The sequence below is a fragment of the Helicoverpa armigera genome, chromosome 22 (assembly GCF_030705265.1).
Source record: "Helicoverpa armigera isolate CAAS_96S chromosome 22, ASM3070526v1, whole genome shotgun sequence".
Taxonomy (NCBI): domain Eukaryota; kingdom Metazoa; phylum Arthropoda; class Insecta; order Lepidoptera; family Noctuidae; genus Helicoverpa; species Helicoverpa armigera.
Genome location: NC_087141.1, coordinates 3,793,224 through 3,814,117, shown reverse-complemented (window position 1 = coordinate 3,814,117; position 20,894 = coordinate 3,793,224). Strand labels below are relative to the sequence as shown.

The following is a 20,894-nucleotide window of genomic DNA, read 5'->3' as shown; positions in this document are numbered from 1 at the left end:
TCAAAGTTCATTTTTTTATATTTCACCCAATTTCTCAATCACTACTGATTATTATTAGGGCAGTGTGGCGGCCCACATTTTAAAATAAATTATTAAGTCTCATAACACCGCTACTTAGGAAAATAGCCGTTAACAATACTGTTATAATAATCATAGTTCCAATCCTTTTGCAATTTCCATCGCTTCATATTTCACAAGGAATATAAAATGTGTTCTATAAAACTGTTTCAGGAAAGTAACTTCGGATTTATAAAAATATATTATTTGTATTAAAAAACTTTATTCGGTCACTAGCAGCGTATAGTAATTATAAATTTCATTGTGTAATATGAAGAGAATAAAAATCAACTTGAAATTTAAATTGACTTTCCACTGCACAACTGCTACGTAGGATTTATAAATTGATTAAATTACATTTGTTGCGAAAACGCACTTTATAGCAGAGTCGACATTTTAGAGTGTTTGCGTAAAAAGCACATTTCCCAAGATAACATCTATACAATGCTCAACTAGACAGCAGTTACATAAGCAGTGGAGTAGGTCTAACAATAACTTCAATGATTTACAATTATTATTTTCAAGTATAAATAATCGCTTATCAACCTAGGAATTATATTAAGTTATTCATCAACAATATAAGCGCTAAACAAACAAATTATTTGCCTGTACCGCAGGCAGTGCACAAGTTATCAATGTAATGTGGTACTAGATATATTTATTCACATACTGTAAACATACTTGAAGCTCAATGTTATCTGATTCTGGCCATTAAACCAATGGGTATTTAAATCAGTTTGACCTGTGGTCATCTCCAAAATTCGGCAGCTTACTCAAATTCATAAAAATGACGTTTGAAGGGTTTCTGCGTCTAGGCAATGACGTCACTAGCCGTCTTTGGTTTGTCTTGATAAGGCAATTTCATTGAAATCAGCACAGATCTTATTGCGAAAGCTTATCTGAGCGTGATATTATTTCAAACGAAGATTTCTCGCTTCGATCATATTTCCGGGAATAAAATATCTACTAGGTACTACAAGTCAAATTTTAATGGAACTATAATAATTGCATAAAACATTTCGGTTCGGCATAAAATGGGATTCTAATAAAAAAAATATCATACTAAAATCCAGCAATAATCTAGTTTAATCGACAGATTCTTTGGACGCATGTCATCAAATATTTACAAGTTTCATTAAAAACATAAGCTAATATCAATCTACACCTTTATTCATGAATTTCTTTAGCTAAGATGACAGCTTTTCGTTATCACAGTTATGTTTCCGTAACATGTAAACGACGAAATACAAAAATCTGTAGAGCAAACTGATTAAAATCGCAGCACAATCATCATTTTGATTCAAACAAAATGCATTCAAATACAAATATATTAATCTATTTAATTTAATTAAAATGATTTACTAACCTAGTATTTGTAAAGAAGTTCGATTAGGGAGGTATGTAACTAACAAGTTTTATGTAAGTATCACTAATTTCATCGTAGACAGTAATAAAATATAACACTTTGTAGCAGCGACGTAGATAACAATAGGGATAGTAGGTTACGAAGTCACACGTTAGTAACAAGTTAGAGGAAGTAGGAACTACAAAAGCAATACAATAGCGGTGTAATGTTGCTGGATCCTCGAGTGAAGCTTGGGAGAGCTCCGCTGCACTCAATCATTTGGCATCAAATGCTGTAAGCGTATAAATTGTGTCAAGTTCACACGTGATAAATACGCGTTTCACTCAATTTTAGATTAGATCCAGCTACATTAGCCTATGTTAAAGTAGGAAAAATGAAGTGCACGATCGGTACAATAACATTATTCTTATTAGGTTCGCCAGCCGCTTAATATTAATTTCTACACATTAATTTTGATAATCCCATAGTATAAAACGTAACACATAATTTGAAAATCCGAATGGCGCAAAAAAGTGTATCAAGCTGAAATACAAAGGTACAGGGACTGGCTAACCCAACTATATTATCATTAACAATATTACTTTAATATTACTCTTTTGGTGACCACTGCTACCCACCAGCTGCATAACTTACCATCATATACTACGATACATATAAAAATTTCTTAGTATTACAAAAATCCCTTCTACTTCTGACATGTATCAAAAATGCTTTCCCGTCAAGGTTAGACGATAAGGCGTTTGTACCGAGGTCGGGCGCGATGCGGGCGCTACTTCACTTCCACAAGAGAACACCTCCATCTCTCGTATTTACTTACTATCGAGGATAGTCTCTATCACATACGCTTATAATCACTATACGAGTCTCGCGAGCAAACTACTGTTATATTATTTTACCATTGATTCAATAGTTCAAATAATGATACACATTTTTAATTATTAAATACTCGTTACTAATTTAGTATGCTCGGCAATAGTTTGGCAAATAATTTCCGTGCCATTCTACCTGGACTTACGTGCTACAATAAGCGTACCATCCGATGTAACTAAATACGCAACTCAACGTTGGTTTTCTCGATTTATTCAGGTCTAGTCATTACACCCACTGCGATCGTTTTATAAAATTATCTCTGATATACGATCTTAGTATCGAAACCGATTCAGTTCTGCCTCAAAATCTAATATTAAAAAATAATTGTTCTCTATGTTTGGAGTGTTCGTCTTCATCACATATTACAAAGTGAACGGCGCCTAATAATATTCTATATTTATTTAATGTATGTTATTGCTATAAATGGTGTTCTATGATGTAACTCTATGGATGGAAGCCTAATTTCTCACTTCGGTGGGCAATCTCAGCATCGCTTTACGAATGAATACAGCACGAATTTCAAATAATATTATTCTACTAAAAATAAATGAAGGATTCAAACAATACGAAGCACATATACGGACTTTGGACAAATTTAGGACTCAAAATATTAAAAATATCATCAACACGCAATGAGCAAGTCTTACAACCTCACCGTCTTTCTGAAAATATTTACTTATTTTATAAAACAAATTATAACTAATTATAAATAGGAAACTATTCGAGTTTGTGTCGCGACCGAGTTTGTATCGTGGCTGGTAGCAAATCTTTGATATTGGAACAGTCTGCCATCGTCATGTCTTGGTCATTTTGTACCTTGTAGGTATCATTCATCTCCGCTAAACTTCCATTTGAGACGGCTTGGAGGAGAGCGACAACTAGGAACTGACATTACCGTCGCCATGTTTTCCTAGAAATGGACACCCAAGTTGCCTTCAAGCGGTAGTCTAGACTATAATTAATTATTATGTCAGATTTGTCCAGACAACATTGTTTCCTTACCCTAACTACAAAAATCTTGTCATTTTTCTTCAAGCCGACGTCGATTCAATAAAAATGTGACGTACTTAGCCGTGTCAAGCGTTGCTTCCGTTTGCCAAGTACACTTAGCAAGTACTTGAGGCACTCTGCAACATTCTATATCAATTTAACTATCTACTGGATATCTCTTACATTGGACTTATAGTCTACCCAAAATAGTTCTTATTACATTGGAACAATTTTGTATAACAATATATCCCTGTTTTAAGATACCTAGTCGAAAGTATAATTTATACTCAGCGGACGTCAAACGCAAGAATAATTGATTATTACCTTTACTTTGTTAATTTGGCCTCTTTATTAAGCCTCAATAATCAAATCTTAACGTCCACTGAATATTGTTCTATAACTCCACGTTCTCCATTTTCAACATAGAACTCACCCTCTTTACCGTCACTACTATTTAGAAAAACCATAGACTTTGTTATCTAAATAAGTATTCACGTTCACCAATTGTCTATGGACCTGAGATTACTCTCGTCACAAAACCAACATGAAATACTGATACACACTTCAATACTATTACAAAACGTTAACGTACAGAAAGAAACCCAACTTGCTTACAAACATTCTAACATCTTTTGGGTACTGTAGAGATCGTCAAAACAGTTGGTTCATAAGTTAACTTCTGTCCCTCGAATCTAATAAGCAACACACATTGCTCTTAATTACATTTTAGTCAGTACATTTCGTATTTTATACAAATCTTTGTATAAATTCAGTCATTTGCAATATGACTAAGTGTTTTCCGTCGAATGCCAAGAGGTCCATACTCCTTACGGATATACAACTGCTTTGACGTTACCTCCTTACATTGTCTTTAATATTTCCATATCTTAGTCACATAACCACGAGTGGTTTAAGGCAGTTTATATATCGTGAACCGACCACTCCGTCATGTATCCGAGAGTGTTAGGCCACTTGTCTCACTACTAAACACATTAATGTCCAATCAACATAAAACTTCATAACAAACAAACTTCATAGTAACTAAGACTAAATTAATAAATAATTCTTAGTAGTCCAATGAGATTTTCGTTGACCATACCTGTAAGAAATACAAATTATTTAATATTATTTTTTATTTATTTTCCTGCTATTTTTTGTGTTTGTTTTTTCTAAGGGCCGGCGTTTGTGTGATAAAGGACGATTTGTGTAAATACGTTTATTTACATCCCCGTTAGACGCCGGCCCTTAACCATTGGCATACCTTACTCCTTTTTTCATAGTATAACATCGAGCATCGGTCGCCTCAAAGACATGGGGTAACAAACACACACATAATATCAATTTTTACAGAGACAGTCACGGAAATTACACAATTTAATAACCATAGCAACAAAATTATCAGTGTCTGAAATCAATAGAATCTAATAATATTACCTACAAAGACTGTCACTTGTAAGAAGGTCACTTTTCGGATTAGAATCTGTTTTCTTATAAGCTATGGTAATTGGAAGGTCTTTAAAAAGCTAACGTAAATTCTATCACTCCTACACTCAAGGGTCTGTTGCTTTAAAATTTAAATAGACCGACTGTATCCTTAAAGAAAGGAAATATGTGTTCCTCATTCCTTTACACTAGTTTCCCATAGACCATCTAACGCCTGCTTCTCTAAAACACACCGTTCTCCAAAAACACAAGTCTACAAGGTCACAAAATATAGTATATCTCACCCAGGTCAAAGCGCAAGCCAGGGATGGTGCTGCAGCGACTCTTTGGAGCGGTCTCCATAGTCGTAGGTGAGTTCCTCGCCCGGCGCGATGTCGTGGGCAGCCAGCAGTACAAGCCGCGGCCCGTCTACCCACACCGCCTTTGTAGATAAGTTGCCGTTGCGAGAGTGGTTCACTAGGCGCCCTAGGCGACCGGATTCTGCTGTCGCGTCGATACTGTGGATTGAATGTTGATTAGGATGTACAATAGTGGAAAGACAGGTAAGACTTAGTATATGGCTCAGTAAAAAGTGGAAAATAAGTGGGCTTTTCAATCCACCCTTTAGGGATGATCTGGACGATCTTTATTAGTATAGCGTCATGAAGTCTCAAACAATTTAATTCCTTAAAATATTATGATGATTCAAATATAGGGAAAATTTCATCACTCTATTAATATTCAAAAACATAACTTAATATATGGCAGTGACGCAAATTGTGACGTTACTGCATCTATACGCGCAAATTGACGCGCTGGTTCATGAGATTACAAGCTAGGACGTAATAATTGGTCTACAATTTATTTTTAATAGGATGACATCTTATACGCTTCTTGTCATTTAATTCAATAGCTGCATCATTCTTAAAGACACGTCACATTAAAAGCATCTAAGATCTTTTTGTAAAGACACTTACCAATACTGTTGGTCTCCGTGTCTAAAGTAGTACATATAGCAGCCGGCCTCCGGGTCCTGCGCATATTTGTGTTCCCTCTCCCGCGCCTCGGCCACGCCCACTAGTTCCCCAGCGTACTCCACCACGAACTGACCGCGGCCGAACGGACGCGTCGCTATCACGCCTCGGCCCTTGCCGTCGAAATATGCGACCTATTGCAAAGACATAAAGTTGTTAATTTATAGCAAATGTTAAAATATTTTATGGTAAAGGCGAATAGGTGACCTGTGAAGTACTGCGTAGGTGTCATTGTATGTGTTGTTTAAAAGGTCACGGTAATAAACAGTTTTATTATATTGGTTTATGCAAATGAGTGCATGAATAGATGCATCCGTTTTATACAGTTACCTAACTATTTATGTTTCAAGTTAAATCAATTTAAATCTTGTATGTACTATTTTAAGAAATGTCAGAAGTCAGCTTGGTATAATGGATATTACATAACAACGTGCAGTTACCCAGTTTGTGTTTCGAAATAGAAGAAGCAGATTATTATTAGTCGTTAATACCCATGACTGGTCACATTAAAGACTGATCCATAATAATTATTAATGAAGACCTAAGATTACCCTTTTCATAAATGTCAACGACCTATTAGAGCAAGGGGTCGTCGGTCAACCAGAAATAGAAACCTAGAAAAGATCGTTACAAGATACTGAAAACAATAGTCATAGCACATCGCATAGCGGATGCAACGATATTTTGCAATAGTTGCATTAGTCATTTCAGATATGAAAGCACATGAATTACGAAATCTCGTTATCTTTGTAGACTAATAGAATAGTCTCGTCATGAGCGTAATCTGTAAACAGTTCGTCGGATAGCAACCAACGACCTTGATGTTGCACATATCTAGGCTTATCTATACTGTAACCTGCACTGGCGATCGTGGAAGGAAGTTATCTGTCCTTACCTAATATTAACCGCGTTTTTTTGAGCGTAAGGCTAATATTAGTATTAATATCATTGTTTTATGTTGTTACTACACATCTTAAGCATAGTTTGTAACACGTTGCGTCATGTAAAGTTTGAATCTTAGTACTTTTTGCATTCATACTCCTATTATATGTACCAAACATTGCATACTGTTGAATCATTAGAATTAAGTATAGATATTATCTAGAGCCAGTGGCAAATGAGTAATGATGTTTCACATGCTCATAGCCATAAGCATTATGATGCAACATTTATTTTTCCTACTTTTCAAAGACTTAATAATTTGTTGCTCTTGTAATTATAGATAATAAAATCTATTTTGTTCTTATTGTGTCTTTCTCGTAAAATACTTACAGGAAATAATTACGAATGGTTATCGAACTTTAGTTCATCAACTTATCTTGATTCGAAATTGGACAAAAGTACTTTTTGATATAAGTGTTTCAATTATGTAAATTGTTAGGCTTATCTACTCAGTAAGGGGAAAATTTATTATGTGTCATGTTATGTATTTTTATGTTTTTCCAGAATTAACTAGAATGGTTTATGGTATTATAGTTATTGGAAATTACATTAAAAGCCACAATTGTCTAGCAGTCATATTGAAAACTATGATCTTGGATAATATTATTTTGCGATTGTTATCTAAATTCTGTATATGTTTGACTTTAATATTACTTACTTGTAGTCCATCTTCCCTCTGTTCCCTCACAGCCCTTTCCAAGTCCCTCATTTTCTCTGCCATAACGCATTTGGAAGTTTTCCTTACACTACGCCTTACTGGGAAATATTCCGTTAGTTTATGGTTTGTGTCACCATTGACAACTTTTTCTATTTTGTTAATTGTTTTTTCGATGGGGGGTGGCGAAGGTGGGGGCTCGACTTTGGGACTTTTGAGCTCTTCCTTAAAATATTCAGTCAGTTTATGACTTTCTGCAGCGCGGGCGGCGGCGCGCGCCGCTCTCGACCTCAATGTATGTCCGTTTGTCATATTGGTAATACCGTTGCTAGTCTTCAGTGGCTTCGATCTCAATTCTATCTTTTTTAATGGAGGTTCAGAAGTTATTTCCGCATTCTCAGTCTTTGGCTGTGCTGCTGCTATAATCCTATAAGAAGATTTTCATGTCAAAAATTGAATTATCAATGTCGAAATAACCACAACCATAGATAAGGAGGTTCCCATATAACAACTTTTTACAATCAATACATTTAAATAAGTATAGATATTGTTATGAATATAAATAAGTATTTCTATGATGCACTACAGGACAAACTTCACCATGATCCCAGCAGATGTGACTATAGATTTCATGATGCAATTATAAAGTGGGGGGTTTAAAATGAATAAAAGTAATAGTGCCTCAGTTACCTGCGCTTTCTATAGTTGCGCGTAGGTCTGACAGGCTTCTCCTCGCATAGTTCAATGCGGTGGGGGGTCTTCACGCCCTCCTGGGCTGCCATCAAGCTACTGGCTGCAAACCATACCATCAACGAATTAACTTTGTAACTAAAGAGGTTTTACTACAAACATAACTTTGTTCAATTCTTTAGGTAAATGAAATATTTGTTTTTTATTCATAATGAGATGAGATGGCTCATGCAAAACAAATATTTTTGCTTCAAAACTTTTTTGTTTGTGATTAATTTAAATGAAATATTTTAATGGTTATAACTTATAGCTATAAACCAATTGACAAGGATAGATTTACATGAGGACATGCACATTCTTAGAGTTAACAAGGCTGTGAGAAATTTTATATAAATTAATAAATAAAATATTATTTAGTTAACAATGCAAATATGTACCTCAAAATTTTAATATTTTTTTCCTCAGTCATTGTCAGTTTTGTTCAGTAACTAACTAAATGGTGATATGCTTTAAAATATATATATTTTTGCTATTTAAGTAATGCTTAATTTAACAAATATGTCAAAAAATCGTTTTAAATGGATTTTTTGATGTGATTGCGATCAGACCGCATAAAAAAAAATATATATATGATTTACTCATGCATTTCAAGACTTAGAAATATAATGAATGGGTCAATATTTGCGTAAATTAATATATTTAATATTAAAACCAATTAAATACCAAAATAATGATTAGTAAAGTTATAAAGTAGATGCAACACTACACTTAGTAGAAACTCTTCCAATCAAGAATTAGATATTTGGGGTTTTTACGGATCAAAGGCACGAAGTGAGGAAAGTCAAGTGCACACAAATGGGTCAAAGTCCAATGGGAAACACGACTATGATAAATTAAATGAAGAATTAATATGAAATTTTGATTTTTTTGTTAGGGTTCCGATGGCTACAATAATATAAATAAATTTTAGTAAATTGATTCTGAACATGATGAAAAGCTGACAGGTGGCTGAAACAGCCTTATCTTTGCCAACTCATCAATAAATTCTTTAGATATTGGAAGTAATAGGTTATGTAGTAGAATGTATAGTAAGTACAAAAACATGTAGCTTTCTAAGTATGCATGATAATTTATGCTTTTTTTTCGTGTGTGAAGCACAGTGCCTGTTTTATCTAATCACATGGCCTATTTAAATACTGTAATTTAGGAGAAATAATAAAAAAATATACATTTCACAAAAACTTTAAATATAGAGTAAATCATGCCAGACAATCTTATTATAACCATATTGTCCATAGACTAGTGGGATCCCGCCATTTAGGTTAGATTAGACATTTTACAGGAATATTTAGGTTAGCGTCCATATCTTACCATCACTGAATTAATTTCTAGAATGGGCATGTGATAACAACTTTAACGTTATATCGATTTTGGTATTACATACGCATAAGATGCATATTTTAAGAAGAATGTGCTTACGAAGAGGCGTGTTAGAAGACAGGATAGCAGAAGAGGGTACCGTGAACAAAGGATGCCGCGGTCAAACATAACATGGACATCGTGACAATTTTATGTATAGTTATGTAAATACGCTATACTAACCTCGAACCATTTCCACTTGAACTTGATAATTGCTGTTATAAAATCACGAAACACCATCGAACAAGTGCACAAACTAGACACAAACAAAACCAGACTGGCTCGAGTTACCAATATTTTGTAACAGACCTTGTCATATTAGGATCGCAAGAAAATTATCATGTGATTTATCTTTTTCTTGTCACGTATTTTTCATTTTCTTAATGTTTTTCGTATTACTTAATCTACAGAACAGGAGATAATAATCACTTTTTCATCTATTTCAGTAAAAAATATTATTAATTCATTCAATTTCTTTGAAAACGTCAAGACTGATTATTACGATTTCTGTAGAAAATGGACGCTTGTTTTTCCTAAGCTGCTTTCTTTTGATTGGTCATTGAAATATGTTTTAGCCAATGAATTTAAAAAGTTTCGTCATAGATAAGCAAAATATTTTTTTTCTATTTTGAAAAGCATCATTTGTCTTTGATGGAATGTGATGCATTTCATTATACACAGAATTATAAAATTAAAACAAAACTAAAAACATGCACCATTATTGGCAGTTGTCTGATAAAATAACATCCTCAGCATTTTGACCTTATAAAGAAGGATTTTGATTTTTTTACCCACCAAAAAAATACAATAACCAAAACTTCTGATATTTATGAGAATCATAGTCATCGTTTTGGCGATCAGTTTTTGGTAAATCGGAACATATTTATCATAGACATATTTTATTAGACATATTTATCATAACTTTGTCGTAAACTTGTTCCTATGAACAGAAAACTTTTTTTATTAAAAACAAATATGAAATTATTTGCACCTACTGTCTAAACTGAAATTAATTAATCAATTAACAGAAAACTATTTTCGTCACCACTATTTTCGTAGTTTTACTATTCTATTGTCTATGTTAAAGTTTTTTTTTGTAGCATCAAACTTAGATAAATGTCAAAATCAGATGAGGAAAATTGGCGCGCAGTCTACGAAAGGAAGAAAAATATAGTTGAATGTCATGTTTTAAAGCTTTTATTTACAGAGATCTGTTTATGTGGAGTGGGATTAAAAGCGTGTTTACCTTATTTTTATTTTGACACTGCGCAAAATGAGTGGTAAATCTCCATGCTATGTTTGGGATGAAAAACTAATTGAAGAATGCGACCGATTGCCAGCTGTCGAAAAAAGGGTAACTTTTAATTAATGAAATATCAAACTTTCTATTATGGTTTCTACTACTGTTTGTTAACAATAAGTTAATTACGTGAATTGTTGTAGGCTACCATGGTACACGATTTAATAAAGGCTTACAATCTCCACAAACGGCTTACGGTCGTGAGGTCTGTCCCAGCAACCTACAAAGATATGAAAGAATTCCATTCTGAGCAATATCTCGATCATTTGAAGAAGTTCATTGAAGTTGATGACGATTATATGAGTAACACTCAAGATGAGGAGTATGGCATTGGTATGTAGCAAATAATATAAAAAAAATATGGGAATTTATGAAAATTCTTCACAAATATTTTTTATAGGATATGATTGTCCTCCTGTCTCTGATATGTTCGGATTGGTGTCAACCATTGCTGGTGGCTCTTTAACTGCAGCCAGGTGCCTGCTGCTTGGGATGACTAATGTTGCAATCAACTGGTGCGGTGGTTGGCATCATGCACACAGGTAAAATCAAATGATTATCCCTAATAATATGATGGATGTGAATGTAACTAGTGTCTGTCACACATTTACTTCAGAATTTGTACACACTTTTACTGAAGTAATTTAAATAAAAGTGGCACAGAGATAGTCTAAACCTTAGACTCTAACTAAAGCCTAAGAAAGGACAAAGGCTATTTATACAATAATCAGTTACCTTGCAACAATTTTTGGATATATGATAAAAGGCTATCTGGTACAAAAACAAAATAAAGAATGTTCATACCTATATGCAAGTGTGTATTTAGATGTTGTTCAAACTAAATTTTTGTTTGTATTTTTCAGGTCCCGGGCTGAAGGCTTCTGTTATGTTAATGACATTGTAATAGCTATTGAGCAATTAAGGAAAAAGTTTCCTAAAGTATTATACATTGATTTGGATGTGCATCATGGTATATATTTAATTTTGTAATCTCCAGCTTGATTTTCTTGGTTATCCTTCATTTACCAAATGCTTTTAGGAAATGGCGTACAAGATGCATACAGCCAGTCTAAATCTGTATTTACTCTCTCTTTCCACAAGTTTGAACCAGGATTTTACCCTGGGACTGGCAACATTGATGAAATTGGCAAAGACAATGGGACAGGATACTCATGTAACTTTCCTTTGCATGCTTCATATTGTGATGATACAATGGAGTACGCTTTTGAGAAGTATGCTATTGACATTATGCAGTATTTATCTAAAAATATACCAGACAATTATACTAACAAACTATCTTATTTTTTAGAGTATTTAACTCAGTATATGACTATTTCAATCCTGACGCCATTGTGGTTCAGTGTGGAGCAGACGCATGTGCGCGGGATCCGAACGGTGGCGCCAATCTCACTACACGCAGCTACTGTTATTGTTTGAAGCTTGTGCTTGACAAAAGAAAACCTACCTTACTGTTAGGTGGAGGTAAAATCTTACTTTTTTTAACCATGGAATGAGTATGGTATGCATGGTAAAGAGTTGAGTTGAGAGATTGTGAGTTTTTTACAGAACTATATTGATGATCAATGGTTTGCTTGTTCAGGTGGATACAATCATGCAAATGCGGCACGATTGTGGGTGTCTATAACAGCTCTTGTAGCTGGAGTAGACTTGGATGATCAAATACCAGACCATACTCACTGGCCACGGTACGGTCCAGGCTACACAATAGCAGTGGAGCCTACTATGAGTAAAGATAGTAACAGAAGTTCCTATGTTGAAGATTGTATTAAGAAAATAAATGGTGAGAGATTTAGAGTTTTTGTCTGTACTAACCTAACTTAAAAAAAAAAAACAAAAGAATACATACCTAAAATATGTGGCCAAACAATATAAAACAATTACTTGTTTCAGGTAATTTAGAAATGTATTTAGGACAATCTGAAACTACAGGACCAGCAGGCCCTAAAAGAATAAGGACTGAACCAAGCCCGATAAAACCATCACATGTAAAGACTGATAGCAAATTGACATCAGTTCAGAAAGTAAGGATATTTATTTCTGAACAACAAACTAAGGAGGAAAAACTTGTGACTGATGATGTTTATGCATTCACTGACTAATGAAATATATTTTACATAACTTTTATGTTTTATTTCATACTTCCTTTTAAAATACCTACATTAATATTAGTAAATAAAACATAAATAAATTCGAAAAAAATATATTTTTAAAGTTCGCACTGAACTGTTCAGCACACAGTAAGTTACCAAGTAACATTGACATGTAGTAAAATTAAACATAAGTATAGTCTTGTGTCCTGGGGATCAATCATATGATGTTGTATTGCAATCAAAGGTCATGATCACTTTCTCTTGTTGGGCAACCCTTAAAGAATCTTCATCTTCAGTTGATATTAAATTCACGACACATACTTCTTAATATACTGTTTAAATAAAAAAAAAGCACACTATAATGGAATTACAACTGATTTATGGACAATTTGTTCAAAAGGTTAACTCTTAGCTTGGGATCTGCTAACACAGGTTTTTCATTTATTTACATAGCATTAGTTTACATACAACATTACATAGATAAAAGCTACCTTCCTTCAGGAACAACATAAGCAGGTAATAAATTCCTTTGCAAGACTAAATAAATTTGGAGATTTCTGTGATTTAAAGTGCTGACTGTAAAATTAAATAAAAAAATATTTACCCAACTTAATACCAAAATCTCTAAAGCACTTAGCATTTTACATTTTCCGATTTCTATTTACCTAATTCTTTATAAGTGCTTATGTTTGCATTGCAAGCAAGGTGATTCAAAAGCTAGTACCAGTGTAAAATCAAATGCAAAATTAGTTGGAGCCTACAGCAATGGAACTGATCTGGATTTATAAACGACAGTGCATTTCTACTATTTCAGAAGATCTTATAAATACTGTCTTGGAAAAATAAATGCATCCTTAATAACTTACTCTCAGAAATTGCTACAAAAAGGGCAGTTTAGCTCCACTGCTGCAAATCCAAGCTAAACAACAATGATTCAATTAGCTACTTTAGTCTGTGGGCCGCTTTTCACTGTGTTTTTTAGTGAATTCCTCTGCATTTTTTGTGAACTTCTTCCTGTCTTTAAGGAACTCCTCAGCAAGTTCTGCACGCAATGGGTGTTCAGGCTCAGGGTCGTTGACAAGGGCCACTAGAGCTTGAATAACTGGAATTAGAAAAATTGTAGTTAGCAAAGACGCTCTAAACATGTAGTTAAAGAATCAACTTTTTATGTTATATACCTTGATCAGTCTTGGTGGCAGGTTTCCAGTTTTCAGCACTAATAATTGGCAGGCACACTTGACCTTTCTCATCAATATTAGGATGATAAATCTTTGTTTTGAAACTAATCTTAGGAGGCTTGAATGGATACTCTGCGGGGAAGTTAATCTCAATGCGGAAAGCACCCTTGTTGTAAGGAGGATTGTCCTGGAAGTTGAAATATATTGATTTAGTATTGGTTGACCGCTTTTCTTTAGTCAGCTACAATAGGCATAATATTGAAATAAGAAAGTTACAAATCTTATTGGACCACTTCAACAGTCTTTCAAGGCCAAAAATAATGCATTTGAGACTAAAGTTTAGACAAAGTGGAACTACAGAAAAACTAATGGGAAAGTACAGCACCTGGTACATTGATGCATAATCTTTTCAGTTTTATTAGATTGTATATAAGTAATTTAGTGTTTTATGACACTTTGATTATAAACAAGATTGTTGTAAATAAATCTCATATTACATTCTGATATCTAAAATTTCATTACTTTTAATAGAAATTTCTAGATAAAAAATTATGACTCATTGTGAGCTGTACACAAACATGACTGTTATCCTACTATATCAAAGAGTACCTACAGTAAATCATTAGAAATAAAACCCAAGAAATAACCCACAGATCATTTTTCTAATTCCCATTTTCCCCCCTCATAAAATCAACAGGATAGTTTGTATACTTACAGGAACAATTAATCCTTGCCATGTAAGAATATTGGATTCATCCACTTGTATGTCCCTAAAGGACTTTAGGCCTGATTGCCTAATATCATTCAGTTCCTGAAAATAAGGACAATAATACATTTAGCCGTTGGAATCATGCAACATGGAAATCCCTAAAATTTTCCATTTGCTCTCTTTGCTCTTTTTCAAAGCAATAGAGCTTATAACCAAAACTAGATAAAGTAAAATCCTAGTAGTACTAGTATACCGGAATCACGAATAAACTATTTGTATACTTTTATTAATAGGTCGATGATTTCACTATGTATCAATAATAAAATAGGCCGCTGCGGTGTTTCTTAATCTAGCTACACTTTTCGGTTTGTTTTCTACCTGCTAAAGAAATATTGCAGGACGTCATTAGGCATACAATATGAATACTTATCGAATTTACTGAGCAAATACAAGAAAGGCGATGACGAAGAAGAAGTTAAGTCACAGAAAAATGATGTCTCACCTTCTGTAGTCTCCTCGTTGCAGCCATTATATTAGAATCTGTCAAAGTCCCAACCTAAGATTTGTTACAATGATTCTTCAAAAAATCTTCTTTATTTTATATACAGTTCCACACAAACACCATAATTATATGGTACAAACAAATTATAGCAGGATTTGTCCGCAAAATGCTGAAATATTATCTGCAAAATGCGACGAACACCAACAAAATTTTGCAACGTTATGTTAGTGCATTGAACTATCAAAACTATCCAGTTAATGTTACGATAAAAAAATATAAATTATATTTACATTAATATTCTTGTAAGATTTATTTTTGCGCTTTTCGATAAAAGGTTGTTTAGTAAATAATAATAAGCCTTATGAGTAAAACTATAAACGTGTCCAAGGATTTTGATAAAACAAAACGTCGCTTACTAAATCTAAATAGTGAGTGGTGCCCTCTAGGTATTTATAGCAGAACATAGCTAAATCTATTGTGCTTTCCACGCTAGATGGATCATAGATGGATTCGATGATGATTTGATGTACCGGAGGAGAAAAAAAATATACCTATGTTGCATTGTAGGTACCCTCATCATCAAATTATTGTTTTCATCATAGCTGTGAATGCATAGTGCATCTACCACACATTTGTATATGCCGAGAGTATCTACTTATATCTACTACTACCATCTTCGTCGGAGATCTAGAATTTTGAAAGGTTCTGTTCTCTGAAATGGATAATTTCAGAACAGAATCTTTCAAAATTTTAGCTTTACGGAAACCATTGAAATAAAATAGCATTTTGATATATTTTATTTATTGTAACGACGACTGGATTGTGAGGACTAAGTAACATTGTAACGAATGCGACTGAAGGCATAATTTTGTGTAGGTTTTACAAATGGCTGCAATTATGGTATATATGTATGTAGTATCTATCATAAATAAATACATAATATTGGTTACAACGTTACCACCATTATACAAACGTAAAAATGAAAGATAACTGTACTCCACTTACATAGTTTTATATAACTACAACCTCCTATAAAATATACCAAATAAATTGTTTTTTCAATGTCTATGAGCTTATAAAACGGCATACAAATGAAGTTCCAATCGGATTATTGTGACAGATTATAATGAGGACCAGTAGATTTTGTTTATTTGAATTATGAAGTCATGTTTCACTTTGCTTCACATAAATCATCTAGTAACACGAATACTGTTTAGCTATTGTTTGATCATCCACTATAAAACAAATCGACTGGTCTTCTTCATATCTCGGAGGTAATGTTAGTCATCCCCACGCTCGTCGTCGCGGCGTCGGTTGCGCGTGCGCCGGTTCCAGCCCTCGCGCGGCCGCTCGCGCTGCCGGCCCTCCCCGCGCCCGCCGCCACCGCCGCGCTGGAAGAACGAGCCTTGCTTCTCGAATATGCGCTCGTTTGAGTCTACTAGATTGCCGACCTGCGAAGATACAAAAATGACATTACATCAATTTTGCAATGAGTTTCATCATCGTTAGCGTTTTACTGCTACTCTATATGCTTTTTCTCATACAGAAAAGTGATGATCATCAATCACGCTTACGGATTGGCCCTGGTACAGCTGGCAACACTTGGTAATTAACATCAGTAAAATATGATAATGTTCTTTTATGTCTTACCTTATCAGCCAGCTGCAAAGCCAAAGCTTGCATTCTGGTAGGCTCAGAACGATGTAGGATTGCGCACTCGCTGGGGTCATCAAGTGACGCCAGCAGCTCCTCGTTTATGATCATCTTGGAGACGAGTGAGTGCACGCGCTGGCGCGGTAGCTCGAACATGTCGGCGAGCGAGCGAAGCGACAGCGACGCGTACACATGAGCGTAAGTGAATAAGTAAGTGCGTAGCGATTCTTCCCTGATCAGTCTGCCGAGCATGGCGCGAACGTTGTCGGCGCCGACCATTAGATCCCATACCTGTGAAGGAATAATTAACGTTAGGCTTTATTGGACTGTCATCTGATGAAAATTGAGTTCCATCAGCATCGTTTCGAGCATGATTACATAAACATAGAAATGAATATATACCTTGGCGTTCATCTTCTCATTGACAATGAAGTTGAGACAAGCGCGCCAGTCTCCGCGGCGCATGGCTCTGGCGGCCGCGACCGCGTGCTCTCGCATGGACTCGGGCGGGCCCACCAGCGCCTGACGCTCACTCGCGCGCAAGTTCTGGTAGAATGTCTTACTGATCATACGACGACGAGCGTCGAACTCGTGGGCAGCCATGTACGGAATCTCGATAAGCATAGCAGACACTAAATAAACACATTCAAGCAACTCCAAGTTGATGTGCATGTGGAACGGCATTTGACGCTGCTTCTCAATCTTTTCTTGTTCTTTAGATCGTTCGTGTTGACGTTGGGGCAGCAAACCTTGAGCCAGTAGTTCCTTAGGTTTGCCAGTCATCATCAGTTCAGCAAGGCAGCCATGAGCTTCCTTGACATTTCCGCGGCGGAAAGCACATAGACCCAAGTTGGCCATGGTACGATTGTACAGAATCTGAGTACTTGGGTCAGAATGTTGAACTGTTTCTTGTAAATGTGACATAAGTAGCAAGTCACGAGCTTGGAACCAGTTATCGTGCAGAGCATGATGGTAGATGTGCGAGAGGATAGCGCGGGTTCTGAGACGGTCGGATTCATCGTGTGCGTAAATGTATTTGCAGAATTTCTCCATCTTCTTGATGGTTGTTTCCTCACCAGGAGGAAGATCCTTACGCACAGCGCGAGGATCGAACTTGTAGTAAAGATGATCAATTTTACGTAAGTAAGCACGGCAAATTTCTTGTGGAGTGCCGTCGCGCTCGACCACTTGGCACACGCGGTCAATCAAAGCAGAGACGCGCACTTCGTCCTTCAGTCTCTCAACATATTCATTAGAATGAGGATCGCACTCCTTCAGCAGCTTGGTGAACTCATCGTCAAGTCGCTCCAAAGCCGTCAACAGACAACCGCGGACCATGAATGGAGGCGTAACCAACTGTTCATTTTCCTCGGTAATATTTTCGCTCAGTTGCATGTCTTCATGAGCCAACAGCAAAGTGACCATGTGGTCAACATTTTCGACTAGTTTCGACCAGTATTCAGGCTTCATGGCGTCAGAAACTTTGGGATTGTAGTCGAAGAGAGCGGCAACAGTGGCGGCACGCAGCTTGAGTTGGAGAGCGTCTCCTAGATTATGCGCCGCAGCGACAGTACGGAGTTCGTGCAGGAGTTCCAATTGAGCACGACGATCCGTGCGCTTGCGACCACGAGCTGCGCTGATTTCACCCAGTTTCTTTACTACCAGAGCTGCGTCAATGTCGCTGTCCTATAAAAAGTATAGATCAATTAGTAAAGAAATGGTATTTTATTGGTGTTACAACTTTAATACTGATGAAATATAAACTATCTAACCTTAGCGAACATCTTGGGCTTGTCTGAAGTAGCAGCTCCCTTCCTGACGGTTTCCCACTCGCCACCATCATCAGCTTGGTCCTTCTTGACCTTGCCGATTCTGGCGTCACGCCTATCCTCACGTCGCTTAGCCTTGCGCCTATCTCTTTCTTCGTCTTCATCTCTCTCGGTGTTTCTCTTCAAGAACCTCTCACGGAAGGTGGTAGCTCCGCGGTTTTCGTCATCCGAGCTAGAGCTGGAGTCTGAGGAGTTGGATCCCCAGTCCATGGAGTCGGAAGACTCGTCATCTTGTGGAGGAGGGCGGCGTGGCGGCTCAGGGGAGCGTCGCACTCGCGGCTTCTCTTTCACCTTCTCCTCATCGTCAGACTCATCCGAGGAAGATGTATCTAAATAATAAACAATAAAAAAATATTTCAACAGCCCTCAAAAATAATTATTTACGTTTATTCCAATGGGATATGTTTATACAATACCTTTACGTTCATCATCATCGTCAGGCAGGTCAGGATCCTCACGGAACTTGGACATTTCAGCGTCAAAGTCTTTAGCATACTTCCTCAACTTCTGCCGGAGTGATGTGAGTGCCTTGCTGTTGCCCTTTGACAAGGCCTTTCGGCTGTCACGGTCATTCCACGCACCCACCACCCAGTCATCCAATTCTGCCAGTGCCCTAATGAAGAATCTCGGAGCAACTCCATTTTCCTCTTTCATTACAACGGGTGCAGCCCTTGTGTAAGCTCTTTGGAGCTCTTCAAAGGAAGCTAGGGCTGAGGAGAAGTCTTTGATCTTGCGGTGGTTACGCAGGGAATGGATGATGCCTTCCAATTCCTCATACCTCTTCTCCTTCATGGAGCGCACAACGCGCTTGGTTTCCTCCTCATCATCACTGAACTGTAGGCAAACATAATGGTGGTCTCTTATATTATTGAAATTATGTAGTATTTGAAAACAGAAATGAAATAAAAGATAAGAGACAATATGTATTTTTTGGAATAAGTTAAACTTAATTTCATTTGAATGTTCAAATTCTTTAAGAGACATGAAAAAACAGTTAACTTTACTGTATGGTATGGAATTTCAATTTTAGTCAATTAATGTACTTTAATTAAAAACTAATAGTTTACTGATGCAAACTTATGAAACAGTTCCATTGATAAGTAATAAGATGAATCAAGTTATAAAAGCTTGTCAGTGAAAATGATGCAAACAATAAAATTGTGATGGAAACATTACCATTACTCAGTAACATTATTACCAAAACTATGTTCATTATATTCAGGGGAAATATGCAATTTTTGAACTGAAACTCTTACTTACTTTACTTAAGTATGAAATATTTACTTTTTTAGATTGTATAATGTAGGAAAAGTACAGTAAATGAATCCAGGTTCTGATTTGATAATGAAGTTTTCATTGTTGACAATTGCAGTGCTTACTTTAATTCATTAAATACAAATAAATATATAGGTAAATAAAGTTTTAAGACCACATTAGAAAAAAGTGAATGCAATGAGGCACTTTAAAGTCAAGGATGTGTGTAACAGGTATTGAAGGAAAATCTTATTACATACTTATGTTTGATGTTTATATTTAGTGATACTCACCGTGTAGACGGGTGCGGGGGCGCGTACTACTGGCTCGTCCTCACTCGAGCTCTCGGACTCCGAGTCCGTTCCAGTCGCAAAGAAACGACTCATGATTGCGTTGTTCTATATAATCAGCTACAAACAAAACGAAAACTTTTATCTTCACAATTTATCCACATAAAAGATGTGCACTTATGGTATCAAATTCCATTAAATATCGTAAAATATGGAACATCAAAGGTGTTGTCCGGGCGGTAGAGGTTAGGACTTTCTCCTTGCAAAATATCCACAATAACGGATTCCACTCACCGTCTGTAAAAGGTCCTATAAACAATTTCCTTGTTAACAACTAATAATAGTGTCCAAATCATGAAACTATCTTGTAATATTTATAAAACTGGAGAAACTCCAGTCTGCCCACGACGCACCACACACGTCAAAAAGACATAGACCAGACAGAAACAGATAATATAAAAACAAATAAAAAAATACCAGAGCTGTCTTTGGTTATGTTCCAACTTGCGAAAACATTTTTACTAGTTGCGATTACTGTATTTATAGAAAATGTATTGTGTTGACTATATACGGCAACAATTATTTTTTACGGCGTGAATTCAGTAACTTATTTTTAAGGAGCC

The 20,894-nt window shown here is 35.8% G+C and overlaps 4 protein-coding genes across 5 annotated transcripts; 1 reads left to right on the top strand and 3 right to left on the bottom strand.

The window, feature by feature from the left end:
- On the bottom strand, window positions 1-10,000 carry LOC110370812 (histone-lysine N-methyltransferase Set8). 2 transcript variants are annotated; one of them, XM_049843360.2, is made up of 6 exons: window positions 9,629-10,000; window positions 8,027-8,129; window positions 7,340-7,763; window positions 5,683-5,873; window positions 5,011-5,223; window positions 1-4,382 (listed from the first exon to the last, which is right to left on the bottom strand). In XM_049843360.2, the coding sequence occupies exons 1-5, from the start codon at window positions 9,636-9,638 to the stop codon at window positions 5,016-5,018; spliced, it is 936 nt and encodes a 311-aa protein (XP_049699317.1). In that variant the 5' UTR covers window positions 9,639-10,000; the 3' UTR covers window positions 1-4,382; window positions 5,011-5,015. The 2 variants fall into 2 exon arrangements, with proteins under 2 accessions (XP_049699317.1, XP_063896573.1); XM_064040503.1 differs by lacking the exon at window positions 9,629-10,000 and adding an exon at window positions 9,471-9,498.
- A 533-nt stretch (window positions 10,001-10,533) lies between these two features.
- On the top strand, window positions 10,534-12,890 carry LOC110370940 (histone deacetylase 8). Its single transcript, XM_021326958.3, has 8 exons — window positions 10,534-10,799; window positions 10,889-11,078; window positions 11,146-11,287; window positions 11,609-11,715; window positions 11,785-11,977; window positions 12,055-12,227; window positions 12,346-12,546; window positions 12,657-12,890. The coding sequence occupies exons 1-8, from the start codon at window positions 10,719-10,721 to the stop codon at window positions 12,863-12,865; spliced, it is 1,296 nt and encodes a 431-aa protein (XP_021182633.3). The 5' UTR covers window positions 10,534-10,718; the 3' UTR covers window positions 12,866-12,890.
- A 60-nt stretch (window positions 12,891-12,950) lies between these two features.
- Window positions 12,951-15,484, bottom strand: LOC110370874 (ubiquitin-conjugating enzyme E2 L3). The gene is made up of 4 exons (XM_021326863.3): window positions 15,246-15,484; window positions 14,750-14,845; window positions 14,035-14,221; window positions 12,951-13,958 (listed from the first exon to the last, which is right to left on the bottom strand). Exons 1-4 carry the CDS (start codon window positions 15,270-15,272, stop codon window positions 13,804-13,806), a joined length of 465 nt encoding a protein of 154 aa, XP_021182538.1. The 5' UTR covers window positions 15,273-15,484; the 3' UTR covers window positions 12,951-13,803.
- A 542-nt stretch (window positions 15,485-16,026) lies between these two features.
- Window positions 16,027-20,729, bottom strand: LOC110370795 (eukaryotic translation initiation factor 3 subunit C). Its single transcript, XM_021326760.3, has 7 exons — window positions 20,566-20,729; window positions 20,275-20,391; window positions 19,144-19,561; window positions 18,671-19,056; window positions 17,301-18,584; window positions 16,896-17,189; window positions 16,027-16,696 (listed from the first exon to the last, which is right to left on the bottom strand). Exons 2-7 carry the CDS (start codon window positions 20,365-20,367, stop codon window positions 16,526-16,528), a joined length of 2,646 nt encoding a protein of 881 aa, XP_021182435.1. The 5' UTR covers window positions 20,368-20,391; window positions 20,566-20,729; the 3' UTR covers window positions 16,027-16,525.
- Between the last annotated feature and the right edge of the window lie 165 nt (window positions 20,730-20,894).